Source organism: Taudactylus pleione, unplaced genomic scaffold, assembly GCF_031769625.1.
Source record: "Taudactylus pleione unplaced genomic scaffold, aTauple2 ptg001060l, whole genome shotgun sequence".
In the NCBI taxonomy this organism is placed as follows: Eukaryota; Metazoa; Chordata; class Amphibia; order Anura; family Myobatrachidae; genus Taudactylus; species Taudactylus pleione.
Genome location: NW_028285461.1, coordinates 3,495,903 through 3,513,882, shown reverse-complemented (window position 1 = coordinate 3,513,882; position 17,980 = coordinate 3,495,903). Strand labels below are relative to the sequence as shown.

The 17,980-nt window shown below is 46.9% G+C and overlaps 1 protein-coding gene across 1 annotated transcript in view; it reads right to left on the bottom strand.

The window, feature by feature from the left end:
* Positions 1–325: 325 nt before the first annotated feature.
* The window catches only part of PEX16 (peroxisomal biogenesis factor 16), a 34,541-nt gene continuing 16,886 nt past the window's right edge, over positions 326–17,980 (bottom strand). The window contains exons 3-11 of the mRNA XM_088461483.1: positions 14,645–14,721; positions 13,924–14,057; positions 9,086–9,186; positions 8,566–8,643; positions 8,323–8,478; positions 8,069–8,141; positions 4,127–4,246; positions 2,792–2,856; positions 326–1,914 (exon numbers count right to left, since the gene is read on the bottom strand). Coding sequence (XP_088317609.1) covers positions 1,856–1,914; positions 2,792–2,856; positions 4,127–4,246; positions 8,069–8,141; positions 8,323–8,478; positions 8,566–8,643; positions 9,086–9,186; positions 13,924–14,057; positions 14,645–14,721 — 863 coding nt within the window. The 3' untranslated portion in view covers positions 326–1,855. The remainder of the gene's footprint in view (positions 1,915–2,791; positions 2,857–4,126; positions 4,247–8,068; positions 8,142–8,322; positions 8,479–8,565; positions 8,644–9,085; positions 9,187–13,923; positions 14,058–14,644; positions 14,722–17,980) is intronic.

Sequence of the window (17,980 nt, the reverse complement as noted above, 5' to 3'; positions counted from 1 at the left end):
TTACTAAGCGGTGGGTTCGGTTTCTAAATGACACCAAAACTGCTGACTAGTAATTTTAGCCGTAGCCCTGTTCTATTCTAAAATGCGCTTTGACGGCGGTAATGGCCTTCGTAAATCTGCAGATAGCAAAACCACTGGGGTTTAGAACCCGACGCTTAGTAAATTTTGCCCTAAATGTACGATGATCTAGGGCTGGGATATATGTAATATGTATAGTACAATGCACTGTGAGGAGACAAACAGGGTCAAGGAAGGCTCCAGGTACTGGCAGCAATGTGGTTGTCATGACAATGCTATTACAGACATCCACACAATCCACTGAATGTTCTGAGAACAGTGAATAAAGTTTATTGAACAGCTGATCATCCTACATAACAATTCACAGCTTGCAACATCTACACCAGTGGTGTCAAACTCGGGCCCTCCAGCTGCAGTGGAACTACACATCCCAGCATGCAGTGCCACAGTTTTGCTACTTGGGTTTGCTGGGATATGTAGTCCCACAAAAGCTGAAGGGCCCGAGTTTGACACCACTGATCTACACCATGAAACTCAGCATATAGCTATGTTCTACAGCAGTCTCTCAGCTCTCTCCTAAAGACCGCCCGCAGGCCAGATTTTCATGTACTGAAACTAATGAATCTATACAGCTTGTCAAACAATTATTCCACAATTTCCCACAGGGAAATCCTTAGAAAATGTTATGTGGAGATATGAGAGACTGGTCTAGATACATGACCTTCAAGGCGGTGTATACCATATAATGGGAAAGTTATCAAACAGTCTAGAGAGAACATGTGGGGGTGTTGCCCATAGCAACCAGATTCTAGCTATCAATTATCTAGTACATTCTATAAAATGACAGCTAGAATCTGGTTGCTATAGGCGACAGCTCCACTTGTCCTCATCAGAAGGTTTTGATAAAATGTCCCCCGTACTGAGCTGACACCAGCTTGTGTAACTGTACACAAGCGTCCCCCTATTCCCTTACCCGAATCTCACAGTCAGTCATGTGGATAGTCACATGTGATGGCAATCGGTGCATTGTGCGGATGCCTCGTACATGGAAACTTTATATACGCAGGGGTCTATTTACTAAGCCAGTGTTGGCTAACCTTGACACTCCAGCTGTTATGGAACTACATAACCCAGCATGCACTGCTACAGTTTTGCTATTAGGGCATGCTAAAACTGTGGCAGGGCATGCTGGGATATATAGTTCCACAACAGCTGGAGTGTCAAGGTTAGCCAACACTGTACTAAGCCTTGTGTGGAGATAAAGTGAACGGAGATAAAGTACTAGCCAACCAGCTCCTAACTGCCATTTTTTCAAACAGTCTGTAAAGTGACAGGTGCCGATTGGTTGGTACAATATCTTCATTGAAGGCTTAGTAAATAGATCCCTGAGCCAGAGAGAGAGCGAAAGTACACAGTCTGTAAAGTGACAGGAGCTGATTGGTTGGTACTTTATCCCCATCCACGGCTTAGTACATAGACTCCACAGTGTTCTGCATATTACATCTGTGTGCTTGTCCTCTTTGATGCTTTCCAAATGTTGATGATTCAGCAGCAGGCTATGGCACCGCATGGTACACAGCACTGTAACGGTGCCCTCAGTCCAGCGGGTGATACCTTGTTACGATCACAGCTTCAGTTTTGCTCAGAAGGGAATAAAAAAAAAGTCACAGTTTAATATAGGGAATGTCCAGAGATTATGTTCCATAATTCAGTACTGAGCCCAGTGTCCCCATTACGCTGCAGATGTTGCAGCACTTGGTGAGCTCCATATTCTGCTAAGAGAGGTGTCCAGAAATGTAGACACAAGTCCGGCCAGTGCGGGAGCAGCGGAACCCGGTCAGCCCCAGTTGTAGAAGTAAATCTTCTGCCACACAGGTAGGTAATCCATAAGGGGACCTTCATAGAAATCAGGATTATTACAGTGCAGAGCAATACAAACATTTACTCACGCGCAGTTAGAAGTCAGCCCTCTACACACGTGTGTATGACCTGCGCCCCTATGGTGGGATGTTTGCACAGAGTTCCCAATTGCTTGTATCACAATCAGCCCCACATAGTGGCTGTAGTTACGGGATCCTAATTTACCACCTTATGCTAACGCGAGAGTCCATTCTAGGAATGCGGAGGCTGGTGCATGTCCCGCCCATTGACTTTATGCCGACGGCCATCAGTATGTGCACTTGCACCATCCCCCGTGCTCTGTGTAAGAGGTCAGCCAACCCCAGGCTCTCTTTCCCCATACGCACCACTCAGAATCGCATGGAGCTTTTGCTACACGCGCACAAGTCAGGGTAATTATGTGCTATTGCATTGCTGCCGCTCAGTTCACACCCCAAAACGCCATATTTCACGGAAAGAGGGATCCAGCCACGTTGTAGGACTGACATAAATAGTGTTCACTCTAACATCCTGCACCTGTCGCAACCTCTGCAGTTCCTCTTTCCTGGCTGGGGTGTCGCTCTCTGCTATGGGGCTTCTGGCACACTCTGGTCTGTATCTCAGCAGTTTGTTGCGTCAGCTGAGTGTGCTAGAAGCACCAGAGCAGAGAGCGACACCCCAGGCAGGAAAGAGGAACTGCTCAGGTTGTGACAGGGCAAGGATGGGTAAATTCGCATCTGTGCGTGCGCTGTAACACAAACTCACAATTTATGTCCCTGAACAGGGATTCTTGTCCCTCTGAACCAATCCCTGTGTGATAATGTGCCCCATTAACATGTGAAATGAAAACTGAAAAAAAATCCCTTATTTGAAAAATAAAAATAAATAGTCTTACGTGCTACCAGCCCAAGTCCCGGGACGTAGTCACCCAGGAGACGCAGGAGGAGCAGGAGACGAATTCTGTCAAAGCATCAAGAACATGTCAAATGCACAAACATATTTATCATGTAACCTATACACAAGTCTGCCCCCTATTGTTGGTGATGTGTCTATGCAACCAGCTCGTATAGTCACCTATCAATAACTAATGATGTTATCTATTCAGAGGACAAGGAGAAAAAGACAGAAACTGGGTAAAATAACATCTGTAAATCAAGAAAGCTGTAGAATATTTAAGGCAATTGTCACTCCAAGTAATCAGATATCAAAGAGTCAACCTTCACCCATAGTGAGTGGCACCAAAGTCATCACAGAAGTAAAGTCACTGGGGTTGTGTAGAGTTGGACGCAAGCGTGCTCCTTTTCTTTCCACCACTGCACACTGGCTGAATGTGTCTGAAACCCTCCTACTTATGGTAATACTACAGCAATATTGGCATTTCTCCCGATGTAATCCAGGCGCATACACTACTGTTCTCTCCTGATGTAACCCAGGCACATCACATATATTACTGTTCTCTCCTGGTGTAAGCCAGGCACATCACATATATTACTGTTCTCTCCTGGTGTAATCCAGGCGCATACACTACTGTTCTCTCCTGGTGTAACCCAGGCACATACACTACTGTTCTCTCCCGGTGTAACCCAGGCACATCACATATATTACTGTTCTCTCCCGGTGTAACCCAGGCACGTCACATATATTACTGTTCTCTCCCGGTGTAACCCAGGCACGTCACATATATTACTGTTCTCTCCCAGTGTAACCCAGGCACGTCACATATACTACTGTTCTCTCCCGGTGTAACCCAGGCACATCACATATACTACTGTTCTCTCCCGGTGTAACCCAGGCACATCACATATACTACTGTTCTCTCCCGGTGTAACCCAGGTCATCACATATATTACTGTTCTCTCCCGGTGTAACCCAGGCGCATATACTACTGTTCTCTCCTGGTGTAACCTAGGCGCATACACTACTGTTCTCTCCCGGTGTAACCCAGGCACATCACATATACTACTGTTCTCTCCCGGTGTAACCCAGGCACATCACATATATTACTGTTCTCTCCCGGTGTAACCCAGGCGCATACACTACTGTTCTCTCCCGGTGTAACCCAGGCGCATACACTACTGTTCTCTCCCGGTGTAACCCAGGCGCATACACTACTGTTCTCTCCCGGTGTAACCCAGGCGCATATACTACTGTTATTAGAACTCCCTGAATTATCATTATTATACATTGATGTATACATCAACACCCATGTACACTTATACTGGGTACTTACTCAGTGTACCGGTTGTAGAATGGAGAGCGAACCAAATAATACAATAAAAGTAGGGTCCGTCTCCTCAGCTCTCTACGCTCTCTGGGGCTCAGATGGTCCATATCACGGAGCACGGACAGGCTGTAGAAGTGATATCAATGTCTTTAGTTCCACGTTAAAAACAGATCCGTAAAAACAACGGTAGGTTTGCGTCATACTGGTGCTTTGTGTCACTCTTTTATTCCTGAATGTAGTAATTAACTCTTTCATATGTTGACATCTAGTAAGGAGTATATTTTCTGATTCATGCTGTACTGACCTCACACACACTGCGTACAGAGCATGCCAGTGTACAGTGCTGACCTCACACACTGCATACAGAGCGTGCCAGTGTACAGTGCAGACCATGCGCGCAGAGTGTGCCTGTGTACACTCCTGACCTCACACACTCTGTGTGCAGAACCCACTAGTGTACAGTACTGACCTCACACACACTTTGTACAGAGCGTGCCAGTGTACAGTGCAGACCATGCGCACAGAGGGTGCCAGTGTAAAGTACTGACCTCTCACACTGGGTGCAGAACCCACTAGTGTACAGTGCTGACCTCACACGCGCGCGCACACACACACAGCAGTGTGCCTGTGTACAGTACTGACATCACACACTGCGTGCAGAGCGTGTCAGTGTACAGTACTTACCTGACACACTACGTGCCAGTGTACAGCACTGACCTCACACACACTGCGTACAGAGCGTGCCAGAGTACAGTACTGACCACACACTGCAGAGCCCACCAGTGTACAGTGCTGACCTCACATACACTGCGCACAGAGGGCCTAATTCAGACCCGCTCGCGAGCGCCCTACGGAGGGAGCTCCATCGTGCGCATGCGCGAGACCCGCATAGCGACAGCCAAGCTGTCGCTATGGGTCTCGCACCAAAGGGGGCGTGCTGTCGATGGTGACTGACAGCACGCCCCCTTTGCTGGGCGTGCCGGGGGCGTTGCTGCCAAGACGGAGGCGTTCCCATGGGAACGCCTACCGTCTGGGTCCGACCCCACTGACATCACTAGTGATGTCAGTGGGAGTGATTTTGGCTCTGATAGAGCCAAAAACACTCCTGGGCTTGCGGCAGCGAGACCCTACCGCATCGCGACCATCTTTTTGGCCGCTCGCATAAGCTGTGGGTGGTCACCCACAGCTATGCGAGGGGCCAGGAGGCCGCTCCATTTTTAGGTAGGAGGGCCCTGATTCAGAGCGAGCGCTCTGGTCAGAGCATCCGGCTCTGAATCAGGCCCAGAGCATGCCAGTGTACAGCGATGACCTCACATACTGCGCACAGAGCGTGCCAGTGTACAATGCTGAACACACACACACACACACACACACAACCTGCCAGTAGCCCTACCTACCCAGCAGCACTTGAGTGAGTCAGTTGGAGCATGAAACTCGCCGGTGCCGCTCGCACTGGTTTGGAACGTGAGTTACAATGTGGGATGCCTGACAACAGCGCCAGGACATGCCAATACGTTTTGAGGCTAATGTCAGTATTCATGACACCATCATCATACACTAAAGAAGAACATACATGGGGGATAGCAGGGAGGAAGCCACTACTCCAAGATCAACTGCTGCCCATTTCAAGTTACTTTAATAGCCACCTAGATGAGCCAGGAGACTACTGGTAGAATGTTCTATGGGTAGAGGAGTCCATTATAGAACACTTGGCTTTAATGAGGAATGTTATGCTTGGAGAAAACCTAACACAGCATTCCAACATAAGAACTTAGGCACAGTCTGGCAGTATTATGGTTGGGGCTATTTTGCTGCAATGAGCAAGTATGGGTCTCAAACCATTGATAGAGTAACGAATTCTGAATTTATACCACCAAACGTGTGGTATACACTGAAGCTCAACAGAAGGGTGGTCTTGTTGCAAGACAAGACCTCTAGACCAGTCAATCTACAAAAAAATGGCTGACGCAGAAGGAATTGTGCATTTTGGAATAGCCCAGGCTAATTGACATGTTGCGTTATGAGCTGAAGTGGGGTCTTCCTGCAGGAAAGCCCACCAGCATCCATGATATGAAGTTCTGCAAGGGGGAATGGGCCAAAATCCTCCAAGCCGAGGTGCAGGACTAGTCACCAATGGCTGCAAACCTTTCACTGATGTCGATTCTGCCCAAGAGAGTCGCACCAGTTACCAAATCCTAGAGGGTCACATACTGGTTCACTTCTGACAAATCTAATGGAAGACTATTTTGATCAATAATTTCATTAAAAAAAAAAAAATATTGTGTGTATTATTTTGGGTTCTCTTGTCCATTGTTATAACTTAGATGAAAATCTGGGCACATAAAGGTGACATTTATGCAGAAATTCAGAAACCGATGAAGGGTTCACATACTTTCTAGCTTCATGAAATCCATTAATAGGAGATGAATCGCTGAAATAATACAGGCACACAGAGTACTTCTGTAATGCTACTCTTTATAGTATTACACGTATGACTTTGTATAATGTCTAGTGTTACAGGTTTAGGTGTGTCACCAGTCTCAGGCACACACACAGCTTTCTGGCACATACCTTATAATTTGTGTCTCTACTTCTATATAACCAACACTGGCTCCACGATTACAGAACATGTTCATTACAATATAATGTGCCACTGATGGGAATTACTAACAAACTGCAGTTTGCTTTGCTCCAGCAACGAACATTAAGTAATGGAAGCAGATGTCAGATTGTTTGCTAGGTGCCAACGCATATTTGCACAATCACACCTATTGCTATGGACTCTGTCTCACACTCACATACCCCGTCAGCTTTGTACACTGCAATACAAATAGGAGTATTTTCTCAGTATAATTCTGGTTCCACATCCGCCTGTGGCACATTAGCAGTTGCATTTGGCTGGTAGAGACGAATTAGAATGCACAGACCTTATTTGTAGGCAACGCTGCTGCGAGCACTTGGGAGCCAGAGCCAAACACCTTTAGATTACTCTCAGAACTGACGCATTTCGCCTGTCGTAGGAGGTGGAATCTAATTTGCCTACATGGCTATAAAAATAATCCTGAATCCTTTATCATTCCCGGGACTCTGCTGTGAATGTCAAAAGTAAATATTTTCTGGAAAGCTACTCATTAAACTTAATGTAGGGAGGTGGCAGAGCTAGGGCTGGACATGATAATAGTATGAAGCTGGCTGAGATGGACAGATATATATATATATATATATATATATATATATATATATGCTCAAGCTTCCCTCTTATTGTATTTCTTACTACCCTGGTGCACTTATGGATGGTTCCATCATCAGCCTTTGTCTGTCACAATGGGGTGCAGTGGACACCTCCCAGACATAGCTACTGCACCTGTTATGTGCAGGAAATCCGCTATACAGGAAGGCGACTGCTTTGATGGAGATAACTACATATGTCTGTGCATATACAATCGGATACAAAAGGAAGAAATAGTTCTTCATCCTCACTATGGTACAAAATATAGGGGTAAACATCTTGGGGGCTATTCAATTCAACGCAAATTTGACTAGCGCCGGGAGAGAGCTCCCGGAGCTATTAAATGCAGTGCGCTGTGTGGTTGGAGAATGCCGGTTATCGCGGTAATGTTAAGGCGCGGTAACCGGCGTTCTCTGACCAAAGTGCCAGGCGCGCGGCTGTTAGCGCTGCGCTATGCAGTAAAACAGCTGCGCACCCGGCACTTTGGTCGCATTTCTCTTTGCATCCCCAGGGGGATGAGAGAAGAAATCCTTAGCGCACCCAAACAGCGCGGTGTATTGAATAGCTTTGGGAGTCCCTCCCGTCGCTATTCAATAGCGCACTGAATTGAATTCCCCCCCTTGTCACTAGGTTTTGGATTTGTAGGACCATTGAGACTTTGGGTTCTCAGGACTCAAGGAACACTGGATGATGATGATTATTATTATTCTGGCTCTCACCTGCCAACATCCAACGCAGCTGCCAGCATCCAAGGCTTCCAGGACCTCTGACCCCAAGCTGCCAAGCACGCCACTGTGAGTAAATGGGTTAAGGTTCAATCAGGAAGCCATCAGAACTATGGAAGCTGGATGAAATGTACAGTGCACATTTACATAAGACTGTTTTATTAACCCATCATTAAGATTCCACACAGCTGTCTGGATTACCCTGAATAGCTGATGTGTAACTGACATCCTCAGCACATGAAGGATACAGTGTGTAATGGGCCTCAGGATTTGAACCGTTTCTGCTATAGTCCCTAAGGTCCCCAAATCAGAAGGCTTTCCAATCCAGTCGTCCGCCTCAGCCTTCCTCTGCTTACCATCCGTAGGCTGAGGGCTTCTCCAAAAGCGATTACGGCCAGAGGGAGCTGAACATAGAAGAACCATGCTTTAGGTATGTTCAAGTCATAACAAAACACTGAAAACCTACCCCACCAGGCTGCGTGGATCCTTACCGTCTGTCAGGGAACGCACAGCGCGACTGGAACGCTTGCCCACAAAGCAGGTGTCTTGTTTGCCATTGTTTTGCACTTCTGAAAGGGAATCGGTGAGGAAAATCAGTATTAGAAACATAAAGGATGAAGAGTAAAGAGGGGGAAGGGGGGGGGGGGGGGGTACATGCCACTGGTGACATCGTCATATGCTATATTTTTCATATCACATTGTTAGAGGATAGAAGTTTTATTCCACTGGCGGTGCCCAGCTCAGGCCCTCTAAACCGGACACAGGAACAATGCTATGGATATATCTATGTTGTTTGCACAGAATAAAATGACTGGTTATCCTTACACATGAGAAATTCATCAGTAACTATACATGTTGTAGTGTGAATAATGGTTACAGTAGGCGCCGATTCCTCAGTGTAATGCACCTACAAAGAGTCAGTATGGGAGCGTCTGACTATAGGTAAATGTGAGGCTTTGCAGCAAACTTCTTTGGTTCTATGGCTAGAGAGCGCATTCTATAGACACAAACCTGTTTCGTTCAGGGCCCCCTCACGGTCAAGTGGAGTAACAGAGGGAAAGCTTTGTATACCGGACTTATACGACAGGAGCAGCACAATACGTAGGCAGGCCCTGGCAGGAAGAGAGGATGGTGAGTGAGGAGGGAAGTGTTCTATGCAGCGTGGGGAAAGATGGATGAGAAAACCATTACAGAACACGCTCACAGTGACCGAGGACTAAAGGACTCCTTTCTGATCGCCAAATGAACGTGTCATTTGAGGAAAGTAGGAATGACTCCGCACAGAAAATAATCTTATTATAGCATCTGTATTAAACCTAGAGCCAAAACATATTGTATACAAACAGGAGAGAAAGAGGGCTCTTTTTCCTGGGGCACGCTTATATAAGTATATGATCAAATATAACTTTTATTATTATCATTAAAAATATCACTAGAAAGTATTTCGGATGATAAGTACACGTTTCCTAGGACCATCAAAAAGCATATATCATTCACATAGACCTACACAAAACACACATAAGAAAAATTCGGCGAAAATATTGTTTGCTAATAAATAGAGAACAATAGATCTCATGCAGGGCTTACCTCACATGAAATAAGTATCCATACATTGATGCTCAGATCTAGCAATATAAGGTATAGAGATTGCCTTGTCCCAGAACACCCTTTTAACAGTGCTATATGGCATATTCATTAAGCTACCATATTCATTAATACAGTGTAATCGTATTAAAGAGCCATCAGATATGCCAATCATCTAGGGTCACAGACACCTGTAATTACCAATAATTGCCATTTTTTGTTACAACCAAAGTCATTACTGTGTTGTAGTGGTGTGCACCGGCCACTTTTCGTGTTTTGTGTTTTGGTTTTGGATCTGGATCTTTCTTCGTGTTTTGGATCTGGATTGGTTTTGCCAAAACCACCCTTCCGTGTTTTGGGTTTTGTGTTTTGGATCTGTATTTTTTTGAAAAAAAGCATAAAAACAGCTAAAATCACAGAATTTGTAGGTTTTTCTGCTCCTATGCTATTATTAACCTCAATAACCTTAATTTCCACTCATTTCCAGTCTATTCTGAATACCTCACACCTCACAATAGTGTTTTTATGTCCAAAAGGTTGCACCGAGGTAGCTGGATGACTATGCTAAGCGACACGAGTGGGCGGCACAAACACGTGACCCATCTAGGCGTGAAACTGCAGTGGCAGACAGGATGGCATTGAAAAACTAGGCCCCAAACTGTACATAATGCAAAGAAAAAAAAGAGGTGCAAGATGGAATTGTCCTTGGGCCCTCCCACCCACCCTTATGTTGTATAAACAGGACATGCACACTTTAACAAACCAATCATTTCAGCGCCAGGGTCTGCCACACAACTGTGGCTGAAATGATTGGTTCGTTTGGGCCCCCACAAAACAAGCTGGCAATTAATCTGTCCCTGCACAAACTGGCTCTACGGAGGCAAGAAGTCGTCCTCATCCTCCTCATCCACAGATTCCTCACCCTCTTCAGTGTTATGTACATCCTCATCCTCACAGAGTATTAATTCGTCCCTGCTGGAACCACAGGTCCCTCTGTACGTTCTGGAGGCTGGTCTCCCTGGAAGAGTTGATCATTCATTTTATGAACATCATCTTCTCCACATTTTGTGGAAGCAACCTCCTACGCCTTTCGCTAACAAGGTTCCCGGCTGCACTAAACACTCTTTCGGAGTACACACTGGAGGGGGGGCAACTCAGGTAAAATAGAGCCAGTTTGTACAGGGACCTCCAAATTGCTTCTTTTTCCTGCCAGTACAGGTACGGACTGTCTGACATGCCTACTTGGATGCTGTCACCGATGTAATCCTTTAACAGACAGACGCAAGCTTGTCGCTGCCGCTTTGAGGATGCAAGTGCGGCTACATCGCACACAAGTCACAAACACATAAAAAAAATAGTTTTTTATTTTTTGGAGCACTTTGAGAGTTACACCACCCTTTAACAGACAGACGCAAGCTTGTCGCTGCTGCTTTGAGGATTCAAGTGCGGCTACAGCCCACACAATTCACAAAGACAGAAAAAAAAAAAGAATATTTTTATTGTTTGTGGAGCACACTTTGAGGGTTACACCACCCTCTAACAGACAGACGCACACTTGTCGCTGCTGCTTTGAGGATGCAAGTGCGGCTACAGCCCACACAATTCACAAAGACAGAAAAAAGAAGAAGAATATTTTAATTGTTTGTGTAGCACACTTTGAGGGTGTCACCACCCTTTAACAGACAGACGCACGCTTGTCGCTGCTGCTTTGAGGATGCAAGTGCGGCTACATCGCACACAAGTCACAAACACATTAAAAAAATAGTTTTTTATTTTTTGGAGCACTTCGTGAGTTACACCACCCTTTAACAGACAGACGCACGCTTGTCGCTGCTGCTTTAAGGATGCAGGTGCGGCTACAGCCCACACATTTCACAAAGACAGAAAAAAAAAGAACAATATTTTAATTGTTTGTGTAGCACACTTTGAGGGTGTCACCACCCTTTAACAGACAGACGCACGCTTGTCGCTGCTGCTTTGAGGATGCAGGTGGAATCTAGACGGGATTTGGAACAGAGGACACACTACCTCCATCAATTGTCTAAATCCCACTGCACTAATGTCGGATACCGGACGCACGTCTAACACCAACATAGCAGTCAAGGCCTCAGTTATACGTTTTGCTTCAGGATGACTGCTGTCGTACTTCATCCTCATCGCTAGGGACTGTTGGAGGGTCAATTGTTTAGTAAAAGTAGTGATGTTCCTACTTCCTCTCTGGGATGATGAACAACTCCCAGCAGCAGCAACAGCACTAGTAGGAAGTGGTTCTTGATCTTTCCCTATTTTATTTTTATCAGAGAAAGTTTGGTCCTCCATTTATGTTATATTGATATATATACACGCGGCTAAAGCGCACACAAACAGAAAATATTTTTTTATTTTTGCTGGAGAGTAGTGCACTTTGTGGGTTACACCACCCTTTAAGAAATGAGCCAGCCGGCTCTTTACTTATGGGACACAGGCGCACGCTTGGCACTACTTTGTTGATGCACATGCGGCTACTGCGCACACAATTCACAAACACAGAAAATAATTTTTTTTTTGGTTTGGACTGGAGTGTACTTTCGGGGGTTACAGCACCCTTAACGGTCAAGCCAGCCGGCCCTTTACTTATGACACAGGCGCACGCTTGGCACTACTTTGTTGATGCACGTGCGGCTACTGCGCACACAATTCACAAACACAGAAAATAATTTTTTTTTTGGTTTGGACTGGAGTGTACTTTCGGGGGTTACAGCACCCTTTAACGGTCAAGCCAGCTGGCCCTTTACTTATGACACAGGCGCACGCTTGGCACTACTTTGTTGATGCACGTGCGGCTACTGCGCACACAATTCACAAACACAGAAAATAATTTTTTTTTGGTTTGGACTGGAGTGTACTTTCGGGGGTTACAGCACCCTTTAACGGTCAAGCCATCCGGCCCTTTACTTATGACACAGGCGCACGCTTGGCTCTACTTTGTTGATGCACGTGCGGCTACTGCGCACACAATTCACAAACACAGAAAATAATTTTTTTTTTGGTTTGGACTGGAGTGTACTTTCGGGGGTTACAGCACCCTTAACGGTCAAGCCAGCCGGCCCTTTACTTATGACACAGGTGCACGCTTGGCACTACTTTGTTGATGCACGTGCGGCTACTGCGCACACAATTCACAAACACAGAAAATATATTATTTTTTTAGCACTTGGGGGGAGCGCCCCTGATGGACAGAGCACCCCCTGGACAACACTACAGCTCTCCTTTAGGACTGGGACACTGCACAGGACTTTGGAGTGGACACAGCCCCTATGGAGAACTGACTGCACAACACAGTCCAGCCAGCCCCTATGGACTTTGAAGTAGTGGACACAGCCCCTATTAACAACAGCAGCACAGCACAACACAGCCAGCCCCTATGGACTTTGAAGTAGTGGACAACAGCAGCACTACACTACACTACACTACACTACACAGCCCTAACTCCCACCCTCCCTCTTCACTGTCCACAGCCGAGTGAGAAAATGGCGCCGACGCGGGTACCTTATATAGGATCCAAAACCCGCGAGACTCGGAAGGCGGGATGATGACGTTTTGCCTCGATTTCAGATCCGAGTCAGGCGGGAAAAGTCGAGCCTGACTCGGATCGGACTCGGATCGGGGGGGCTCGGGGGGGTTCGGATTTCAGAAATCCGAACCCGCTCACCCCTACTGTGTTGTCATATTTATCTATACAGAATAATGGCACACAATATAGTGAAGCAATATACAGGCAAAATCAGGACCCCACAAAGAAGATACTTTTACCCTAATAACTAATAGAGAACTATTGTTCTCTATTTATTAGCAAACAACATTTTCACCGAATTTTTCTTATGTATGTTTTGTGTATGTCTATGTGAATGATATATGCTTTTTGATGGTCCTAGGAAACGTGTACTTATCATCCGAAATACTTTCTAGTGATATTTTTAATGATAATAATAAAAGTTATATTTTATCATATACTTATATGAGTGCCCCAGGAAAAAGAGCCCTCTTTCTCTCCTGTTTGCGCCAAATGAAGGTGTTAGCAATGCAGAATCCATCTTTGCTATAGAGGCAGAGGGGTTATTAATGGTTCGGCTGCTTTATCGCTAATATATTGGTGGAAACGGGAAACTTTATATTCCTCTGTAATTAAACAATTTAAAAGATGTATTGGTTCACCCTACAAAATGACGGCCTTCATTAAGTGTATTAGACAAGAGCACTTTAAACCAGGGAGAACCCGTACTTACTTCAGCAGCTGAATAACTAGTATGGCCGCCCATCGTATTTTATCACCAAACGCCCGTGCTGACCCAATTTCAATGAAAACCTCCAGACTTTCCAAGACCCCCAACCAATTGAGTAGACGCTGGCGAGAGCCATCCTGAAAAGGAAAATAGACATAGCGGATACAAAAGAAATGAGGGTGAGAAATAGGAGAGATCACTGGTTAGGTGCAGAAATAGACATGGCCATTGTAAGACTATGAGGCGGATACAGAGATGGGCGCTATGCAGATATCTATGCAGTAGAGCGATTATCACGTTCTTCGTATGCGTCAAGTTTCGTTACCGTAGTCACTGACAGTGAGGATTTATATGCAAAGTGAGGGACAAGCAGGGACCGGTTTGTGGGCAGCATCAGGGGTGGGGTGAGTGTGGCAACTCAAACGCAGGTGCGCTGCAACCATTCATTGGGGCATGTCACAGCCTGCAACTGCCATCCCGTAGGCAGAAATAAAATGGCTCCAGAGTCTCAGTGCCCCTTGGCCATAGGGGAACTCAGGAGGCCGATTATCGGCTGAATCGCGGTCAATGCTGCATCATTGCACACAGTCGCTTGGATTTCCGATGACGCCGGTAGGAATCTAAATACAAATCGAGGCAGCTGCGACATTCGCGTTATTAGTGCACATCTCTAAGCGTATCGCCTATGCCAAGCGTTGCATAAGGTGGGGATAACGTCACTTACTGTGGGAGGGGGTTTAAGCAGCTTTTTTCTTAAGATCCCATCATTGAGTAGAACCAGGAGATTTGAGGCCGAATAAACTTAAATGTAAAAGAAATACATTGCACCTAATGAGTCAGAAGGCATCTCCATATCTTACACACAGCAGTATAACATTTCAACACAATACACACACACACCACTGGTAGGTAACAGAGTAATAAAAAAAAAAAAAAAAAAAAGACATAAGCTCTTTCTTCAGGGTCTGTCGGGATTAAGGCCCTTATTCAGAGTCGGTCGCAAGCGCCGATGCACTCGTAACCGACTCAATGGTTAGGCCTGCGCATGTGCAGCGGTCGCAAGCCCCGGAGCGACAGAGAAACTCTGTCGCTCCGGAGCGCGTTACTAAAGGGCCGGCTGACGATGTTGATCGACAGCTAGCCCCGTTTGGTAGGCGGGCCGGGGGGGGGGGGGGGGGGGGTCGAGGGGTGATTTATAAAACAGAGGCGTTCCTTTTTCGAACACCTACCGTTTTGTGGGCGGCCGCACTGACATCATCAGTGATCTCAGTGGGGAGCTTCCTGCTTCATCAGAGCAGAAAGCTCCCTGGGGCTTACGAGTGCCCAGATCTAACCTTAGGGTCTGGTCGTAAGCCCCGATGGTGATCACCATTGTGACCATCAACCTGGTCGGTCGTTACCACCCACAGCTTAACAATCAATCGTCAAGGAGGCGGCCGTTCAGGATGCAAGCGGCCGCCCTGATTCAGCGCGACCGCTTGCATCTAACGACCTCCTCTGAATGAGGGCCTAAGTCCCTTGTCAGGCTTGAACCGTCGGCATTTAGACCACCGGCATCTCGTCCGTCGGTCTAATAACTACATCGTCCCCAAGTGCCATCCAGCCTGCTATTTATTTATGTATTTCCATTGAGGAAGGCCACCGGGACAGCTATTATCAGCTGACTGAGTGCCGGGCATTAGACTGTGTATATGTCGGCGCTGCAACAGTACAAAGTGCAGCGCCAACTTCATCGAGCAGAGTCCCGCTGGGCAGGAGCGCTTCTCTGACCTCTGGTAACAGTTTTCACTAATTCACACAAGGGATAAAGGTAAGGTGGAGTTTTTTAATGTCTTCTTGTGTATGATACAGCAGCCTGAGGACAGGGTCCAGAGCGACCCAGAAACGTTGTAGATTATGCTGTTAAACATTTGAATATAACATTTAATTATGCAGTAGCAGCATGCGTGGTTTGGGGTTTTTTTACCTCACACAATTGGAAATAGAAGTGTTAATAGTTTATTTTTATCAATTAACAAAATGCAAGTGAATGAACAGAGAGATAAATCTAAATCAAATCAATATTTGGTGTGACCACCCTTTGTCTTCAGAACAGCATCAATTCTTCTAGGTACACTTGCACAAAGTCAAGGATTTTGTAGGTTTATAGCCAGGTGTATGAGTAACCAATCATACCAAACAGGTGATAATGATCATCATTCTCATATGTAGGTTGAAACAGCCATTAACAAAACAGCTGTGTAGGAGGCTTAAAACTGGGTGAGGAACAGCCAAACGCTGCTACAAAAGGTGAGGTAATGGAAAACCAGGCCTGATTCAGACCCGCTCGCGAGCGCTATGCGCTCGCAAGCGGGTCGATGGTGGCCCAGTGCGCATGTGCACGACAGAGCCGGCTCCGTCGTGCGCATGCGCGAGACCCGGATAGCGATGGGCAAACCGTCGCTCCAGGTCTCGTACCAAAGGGGGTGTGCTGTCGATGTTGAGTGAACGCCTCTGTTTGGGGGCGGCCCCACTGACATCACGATTGATGTCAGTGGGAGAGATTTCAGCTCTGTTAGAGCCGAAATCTCTCTGGGGCTTGTGGCAACGAGAACCTACCACAAGGGTCTCGTTGCAAGCCCGATGGTCTTTACCATCGCGACCATCTTCCTGGCCGCTCGCTATAGTGGTCACTCACAGCTATGCGAGCGGCCAGGAGGCCGCTCTAAAAAACAAGGCGGCCGGCCCCGATTCAGAGCGAGCGCTCTGTCAGAGCGTCCGGCTCTGAATCAGGGCCACAGTTTCATGTCACAGGTCATACATAGCGTTCCCGCTAGGCTGTTTTAGCGGGGAGCGGCACCCTGCCCTTCTTCTGGAGGGCAAAAAGCACACTGCCCTCACAGACTGCGGGTGCAGTCTTCACCTGTGGGTCGCAGTGTCCCGCGGGTGGAGAAGTGTGCGGTGACCCGGTCACCGCCGGAGAATAGACACCAGGCGCATGTGCCTGGCATCTATTCTCCGTCTGCAGCGCTTGGGGGCGTGCCCGACGCGTCCGTAAGTTCCGGGCATGCCCCCAAGAGTGATGTAAAGGTGACGAGTCTTATAGACATGCCCCTTTTTCGCATGGAAGTGCCCTCTCTAGCTCCGGCGCCCTGCCTGCCGCCGGAGCTATACACCATGGCAAGACTGAGCACAGCAACAAGACAACGCTCATGCACAAGACGTAAAAGAAAATGTGATTAATCAAATCAGGCTACCTTCCATTGCGCCATGGTTCAGTTTGGTCACTCACGTGCCCATTGTAGGGGTCAGCATGGGCACTCTGACCGGCCTATGGCTACATAGCTCCATACGCAGCAAGCTGTGATGCACACCTTTCAAACATAGCAGCATTCACCTTTTCATCAATTTGCGCTTCTGTGTGATAGGACCAGACAGGCTAGCCTTCACTCCCCATGTGCACCAATGAGCCCAGGGCGCGCATAGACCATGTCACCCGTTCACCAAGTCCAAATAATTCTAACCTAGTCCAAGTCGAACGTTACAAATGGATTCGAAAAAATCCAATCCTGATCCTTCATTGCTGGTTTAGTTTTCACCACTATGTGCTCCTTAATAATCCCCTATTCCTCATGTAGTTTTCATAAAAACATTAGGGGAAACACAATCATAGTGCAACAACAGCAAATGTTTAATCCACAAATAAAAAGGAGCTTTTTTTCAGTGGCAGCCATATTGACACCCTAAGAGAAGGTATAGCTCAATAGAGGGAGCTTTGCTGGAAATCCTCTATATCAGTGCTCGGAGTGAGCCGGTATACAACAGTATGGTATACCGGCACTTCCAGCACTGACCCGCCCGCCGCCAAGAGGCATATGGATAAGGCACTGATGCTGCCCTCTCCATATGCCAGGCACCTGCTGAGTTTGTGTTACCAGCAGGCGCCCGGCGTCTCCTTCCCTGCAGCCGGAGCTCACTCCTGAGCTCCACCTCCCGGCTCCTGCAGTGCGTGTTGGGGAGAGACATCATGTCGTCTCTTCCTCTCCCACAGTGCAGAGCGCGGAGCTGACGGGAGAGGACT